The sequence below is a fragment of the Ctenocephalides felis genome, unplaced genomic scaffold, assembly GCF_003426905.1.
Source record: "Ctenocephalides felis isolate EL2017-DRISC unplaced genomic scaffold, ASM342690v1 CF-g0.4_SCAFFOLD_03570, whole genome shotgun sequence".
NCBI classification, from domain to species: domain Eukaryota; kingdom Metazoa; phylum Arthropoda; class Insecta; order Siphonaptera; family Pulicidae; genus Ctenocephalides; species Ctenocephalides felis.
Genome location: NW_020539724.1, coordinates 19,656,764 through 19,664,190, shown reverse-complemented (window position 1 = coordinate 19,664,190; position 7,427 = coordinate 19,656,764). Strand labels below are relative to the sequence as shown.

Genomic DNA, 7,427 nt, shown 5'->3' with positions numbered 1-7,427 from the left:
ATTACGTCAATTAATATGTATATGTATATATATATATATATATATATATATATATATAATTCTATGTAAATATGACTAAATAAATAATTAACGCAAATAGTGATTCATACGAATACCACTTGTCCACTTATCAATCTGCTTGAAAATTCTACAATTTTCATTGATATAAAAATTACCATAAAGTAATAATAATAAAAATATTAATTAGTTACAGATTTATAATTGTTTTTTTTTAGAACATGTTTTAATTATTAGCGAAAATTTATTATCAAACTTTTCTGCTTATGTCGGTAAAAAGCTCCTAATATGTATTAATAATTTAAATTGTGACTTTTTTTCCTATTTTTGTTTACAATGATGTTGTTCTATTTCTCTAAAATTTCTCACAAGAAATTAACTGAAATTTTCTAGATCTTAAAAAAATAATTTGTCTTCAAGAATACATCTTTAAAGAATTTATATGTTTCACGATATAAAACTTCATGCATTATATTCATCATTAATAAGAATAATTTTTAATGACAATATTACCAATGTATACTAAAAATTACTAAATGTATACGTTCAAGAAGGAAACAATGACCAGTAAATTAATCATCAATGATAATATCAAAGAAAGTGAATATGTAGGTGATTTTTTTAAATAAAAACTTAATGAAAATTTTATATAATTATTTAATAATTCACTCCATTTACTCAAATTTTGGACAAATATCAATGTAAAAAATCATTATTTTATTTATATTGGTCTGAATTGGAATCATAGTAGATATGTATAAATTAATAAATTCAATATAAATATGCAGCTGAAACATCATTGTAATGGTCTGGCGATTATGAATTATTTTTCTACAAAAATTATTCGTAAGTGCAAGTCAAATTTATAGAATCCAAATTAAGAATCATATTTTTCACATTAATATGATAGCAAATATAAGAAGTAGTGGTATATTACCAGTAATGTATCTATTCCATGCAATACACATTGGGTCTTAAAAAAGATGGTTGGAATTTCCTCCAATTTTCCAAATATAGTGAAAACAAATTAGTAAAAAATTATAAATATAACTTATGTACTTTCTGTATTTAAACTTTATTTAATAAAACTCTCAATCAAATTTTTGTTAGATTCAAGTTTGGAAGTCAAACTATCAAATTTTTGATAGATCGAATTTTGATTCAAGTTTTTGGATGTCTCCTAATGCACTTTACGACAAAAACAGACGAGCAAAAAAATAGCCTATACTAATAGATCTCCTTTCAGAATCATAATAAGTATCTTTTATTCCATTTATATCTTTTACCCATCCCTGCCAGAATGTAACACGGAATGACATTCACTAGTATAAAACTAAACTCGCATGACTTTCATTTTTGCATCGGCTGAAAATAACTAGAACAAAGAGTTTATTGAATTCTTAATAGCTCTGAAATTATGCTGTTGCTTAAACAATTCATCAAATTGGTGGAAATAATACGTTTAAAATAAATAAATTAACTTAACTAACATTATTGTAAAACAACACAAAGTTTTATTTTTGACAATACTAACAATATTTTAATAAAGAAAAATCCAAAATATTTTAAAATAAAAATTAAAAAAATATAAAACAAGTCAAATTTTTTCAAAAACTTAAATTCTCAAAAGAAAATTCAAAGTAAAAAAAAAATATTGGATCTTTTTAAAAAATTTAATTTTTGCTATGGGAAGTACCAGCACTTTGCGAGACATTTATAATGAAAATAGTACTGAAAAGCAGTTATTAACGTGTGAATGAAAATTACATTTTTTCTGATCTTTCCGATGTCGAAACTTTCAAACAAGTTATGTACTTAATCTTTGTACAGGTATTAAAATTTTTATAATGCCCTAAACTTCCATAGGGATTTGCAAGCAAACTGCAGGTGCAGGTTTCCTTTACAAGTTGAAACTGAAATAAATTCCTTTCAAAATAAACTGATACTTTTAGAATTCTGTAAATTTTACATAAAACTTATCTAAAAGCTTTATATGCGGAACCAATCACATATCAGAAAAGTGAGATATGAAAAATTGCATTATAATTTATCAATAATACAAACAATGTGTAAGTAATCTTAAAGTGAAAAAAATAATCTTTGAGCATTTTAACCAAAATTATTAAAAAGTTATATTAGTTAGTAATACTTTTAATGAGTTCAATAAAGGACCCATGAATAATATTTTAGATATGTATAAGCATAACATGTAATATAACATATAGAAATTGAATGTTTCTAATATTTCTCAAATTTAATATTACAAAAGGCAAGAAAAATGTAATATCACTTACATTACACTAGCATTTAAATAAATCGGTTCAAGTATTGAATTATTGATAAAATGAAACTGTATAAAAGTATTCATATGTTCAAACGTTTAATTTGGAATATGTAACAATAATTATTACAATGATCATTTGTTGTTAAATTCTTAGTCATTCATAAGTTTCAATCAACTGCATAGTTTCTCATGAGATCCATTTATATCTCCAACTGAATTTAACTATTGTTTTTATTAATTAGACTATTTTGTAAATAATTTGACTGATAATTCAAAATATGTTGCCAGACAAATTATGTACTGTACTTGTACTGTAATGATAGTGAAACTATTTAAAGTCTTACACTTGAAGGAAATGATTTCTTTAAATAGACATTGGAAGTTTATTAAAAAATATTAAAGTTTACATAAAGTGAATTTTTTATTTTAATTTTATTAATTAGCAAGTACATACTTTCAATGAGCTACAGAATTTATTACAAGAAAAAAAAACTGAATAACTAATAAAATCCTGATAGTATTAATGTAATTTTGTTCATTTACTTTAATTAACTGCTCTTAATATGTAAAATTAGTAAATACAGGTGCATATATCACTTCATTTATCGACTTAGAAATTATTTCATGTACTATTTGAATAATTTTGAAAATCCGAAAAATTAATGAAAATTAATTTACCAAGTAACAATCATATTTATTAGCACATTTGATAAATTAAAAAAAAAACTGATTAATACTAACTATTAACCATTAATCTTAACCACTACTTCCAAAATATTCAAAATATTTAATTAACAAATACGAATATAGTATTTATTTTTCTATCAGGAACCTTTTACAAAATTTGGTAAAATTTTAAAAAAATATTTAGTGGAAGTTATTAATTTTTTTAAAAAATATTCGTAATATTTAATATTAATTAACATTATAAAAAATGCACAAAAGTTATGTAAATCATTATGTAGAATAAATCTTTTAAAATTGAATTATTTATCGAATCACAAATGTTTAATTAGGATTTATCACAATTAATTTACTAAATTATTACTATTTTTACGTCGAATCCACATCACATTACAAAACCGTTTACGTACACATTTTTACAACTTTATATTTTTCCAAGGTAAGTAATTATTTTGTAGTTCATTGTCGCTATGCTAATTATTGGCGTAACAAGGTGGAAGTAATTTTCAAGCAATTGTAATTATAAATTAAATTAGATATGGGAACAGAAAAATATCGAAAATAATCAACTTTAATAAAAACTATATTGAAATTTTCTAAGAAGTAAAAAAACCTGAACGACCGTTAACTGATGAATCATCTTACAGAGTTTCGCCAAAATTCTCCAAAATTTTGCTTTACCAATAAATTACGAAGAAACGGCCAGGCCGATCTTTGTCGAAAACTAATCAGTACCATTTCCAACAGATATCTTACAAAATGTTTTCCAATTTTTAAAATCCAGTACAAACTTCTATTTTCCTTTTTTCTACTCTTTTTAGCAATCTTGATCTCGTCATTGTGAAGAGCTACATCAATAGATGCAGTCCTTAGTTTTTATTCTACTCTATATCATGTACAATTAATTTTATATCTCATGAAGATAGATGATCAAATAAATATAATTGAAAAAAATAAATAAAATAAAATCAGTTGGAGTCTTTTGCACAAACGTTGTCAAATAATTATGCCCTTATATATGGTCATTATAAAAAACTGGTGTACCGATCAGTACGAGTTCAAATCAAGTTTCATCAAATGGTTCTTAAACTTTTAAAATCAAACTTATACAATAAAATTAGCAAATCTGATTTTTGGACAAAACAAGTTCCTTCAGGAAATTAATAATATATGTGGCAAATATATCATATAGGGGAGTTAGGGGCTTATAGTAACATGAGTAAGAAGTTGCAGGCGTTTTGCAATAGAATTTTAAACGAAATTCAAATATTTTTTAGTTTTGATTGTACATGTACAAGTAGACCGTCATGCAAAATATGGCCATAGCTACTGTTTTGCAATTAACAGAACTGTGCAGGTCCGTCATTTTTGACATGTAATATAAAATGGTACTATCATGAAAACTACAGTTTGCATTATTATTATCGACTGGTTTTAAATTTTATATATCTTAATTTATTTCAAATTTATCGATCTTTGATATCGTATATTTATCAAATTCATATAGCTAAAATATGTTGAGTTCACATCATTACACACTTCAAAATTCAAGTTCTACAAAATTGATTAGGCCCACTGTTTGAATGCAAAAAATACAATAAATCAACCGCTAATATTAGGCCTATAATATTTTAGTATGTAGTTTCAGGCTACAAAATCTATCATTATACAAAGTTTCATGAAAATCATCAAAAATTGAAAATCATTTTTTCAACAATTAGGAAGAAACGACTCGCCTGATCTTTACCAAAAACTAATAAACACGATTCCCAAACAATATCATTCGAATTTTTTAAAATCAGTTCAAAATTGTGTGTTAAAACGTGGACAGAAATTATTACACTTTTCTGCTGATTACAAAGAAAGGGCTTGACCGATCGTCGTGCATTGAATGAGTTTTAAATTTTTCAAATTGATCCAGAAGTTTTTGAGCAAAAGTCGACGGAAGGTCTAAAACCTTTAGTCTCATTCGATTCAGAATGACTTGAGACATCGAGAAAACAAACTTAGCAAATCAGATTTTTTCGCAAAAACTTCTCCTTCGGGAAAATAAATATGAAATAACAACTAAATATTTTGACCAAATTTTAAATAAGATTTTCCAAGTTAGAACCACTGGCGTATATGATTCAGAAGTCTTTTTGATTGGTTTAGGAGAAAATCGGTCATGATAAGCAAAAAATGAATATAACCTAAAAACAAATTAGGAATATAATGTAGGATAATTCCTAAGAAACGGCTCGGCTGATCATCGCACAAATTGGATAAACGTTAGTCCTTATCCAGTTACATCGAATGGCTTTTTGAAATTTTTGAAACATCTGTCCAGTAATTTTCGAGAAAACGTCGACGAAAGGATAAAAATCGGCTCACACATTTTATTTGGGGAATTTAGTCTCTAACGATTCAGAATGGCTTGAAACGTCGAGAAAACATAAAATTAGCAAATCGGATTCTGCGCGAAAACAAACTTCGTAAATTTGAATATAAAATAACTCCCAAATATATTGACAAAATTTAAATACTATTTTACAATTCGGAACCACTGGCGTACATGATTCAGAATTCTTTTTGATTGATTTAAGAGAAAATTGGTCGTGACAAAATATGGAAATAACCTAAAAACAAATTAGGAATATGATGTAGGATAATCCCTAAGAAACGGCTCGGCTGATCATCGCACAAATCTAATAAACGCTATTAAGTTACATGGAATGGCTCTCAAATTTTTGAAATTGGTTCAGCCGTTGTCAGAAAAGCTCGACGTCGTTAAAAACCAGCTCACATACACACACACACTTTTTTTAGCAAATTTGGTCTCTAAAGATTCAGAATGACTTGCAACGTCGAGAAAACATAAAATCAATAAATTGGACTTTGCGCGGAAACAAACTTCGTGAATTTAAATATAAAATAACTCCCAAATATATTTACAAATTTTTAAATACGATTTTACAATTCGGAACCACTGGCGTACATGATTCAGAATTCTTTTTGATTGGTTTAGAAGAAAATTGGTCGTGTTAGGTTAGACAAAAAATTAATATAACCTAAAAACAAATGAGGAATATAATGAAAGATAATTGGTAAGAAACGGCTCGGCCGATCATCGTACAAATCTGATAAATTCTAGTCCTTATACAGTTACATAGAATAGCTTTTTGAAATTGTTGAAAAATCTGTCCAGTCGTTTTTGAGAAAACGTCGACGAAAGGTCACAAAATCGACTCACATAATAACACATACACACGGGACACACACACACATACACATTTCCAAATTTGGTCTCATTCGATTCAGAATGACTTGTAACATCGAGAAAACAAAGTTAGTAAATCGGATTTTTTCGCGAAAACAAACTTTTCTTTCGGGAAGTTTGGGAACATTACTATCCAATATTTTGACAAAATGTTGAATACGATTTTACAATTATGAAACATAAATGTTTCTTAACCTGGCGTATATGTTTTAATACATATTCTATCTATTCTAGAAATTAGTAATTACTTTAGGAAAAATCGGTCGTCAATAATAAATATAACCTAAAAACAAATGAGGAATATATAAAAAATAATTCCTAACAAATTTGGCTCGTTTATATATTTACAAAGAATTTTATGTTGACATCATCTTTCGGAAAAATTACGTATCAAATAAACAGTACGTTGTTCTAACCTGAAATATTTTTAGAAATGTTTTGACAGCGGCGCGTATCAAACAAACAAAACTACGTCTGATAATTTTGATTACAATCAATACGATAAATATAAATGAAAACTTATCAATATATAAAAGTGTTAGAAATCACTTACTTTGGTCGTTATATTAATTTTATTCAAAATCAAATCCCTTTTCTGCCGCTCGAAAACAACATCTGACGTTTCTTCCGCGAATGCCGCATTTCGGTCTTCGGCAAATACACTTCTTTTCCTTAAATTATGTCCATATCCACTATCACTAAAATCACTAGAATATCCGTGTAATGTTTTATAAGTTTCACTAATTGCCACTTGTACGATTATATTAAAAATTAACAGAAATAGCACACAGCGTCCTACTCGGGCGGCCATGTTTTCAACAATGACTTGTCGTGGATCGTACCGACACAAACGACTGCTCGCTGCGTGGACGAGAGAATGGCTCATGCGAACGGGGGGAACGGCGAGATGGTGTTCTTAAGTGGAAGAGACATTGCTGGAAAAAAGAAAATGATGATTAGAATGAAGATAGTAGATAAATATTTTTATTTTTGTTTTTAACTTCCCTTAGAGTAAGTTATAGTAATCGCAAAAAATCGAGAATTAATATTTTTATACATCTTTACATTTCAGAGGTTTCTGACCATTTTGGCATACCTTAGAAAAAATGGATGTATGTGTTTGTGTATGTGTGTGTGTGTGGGAACATGGATCAACCGATTTAAATAATTCAAAAAACATTC

At 27.0% G+C, this 7,427-nt stretch overlaps 1 protein-coding gene across 1 annotated transcript in view; it reads right to left on the bottom strand.

Moving 5' to 3' along the window:
* The window catches only part of LOC113383541 (sortilin-related receptor-like), a 39,522-nt gene extending 32,465 nt beyond the window's left edge, over nt 1-7,057 (bottom strand). Inside the window, exon 1 of the mRNA XM_026621800.1 lies at nt 6,799-7,057. Within this exon, the coding sequence (XP_026477585.1) occupies nt 6,799-7,056 (258 nt within the window). The 5' untranslated portion in view covers nt 7,057. The remainder of the gene's footprint in view (nt 1-6,798) is intronic.
* Nucleotides 7,058-7,427: the final 370 nt, after the last annotated feature.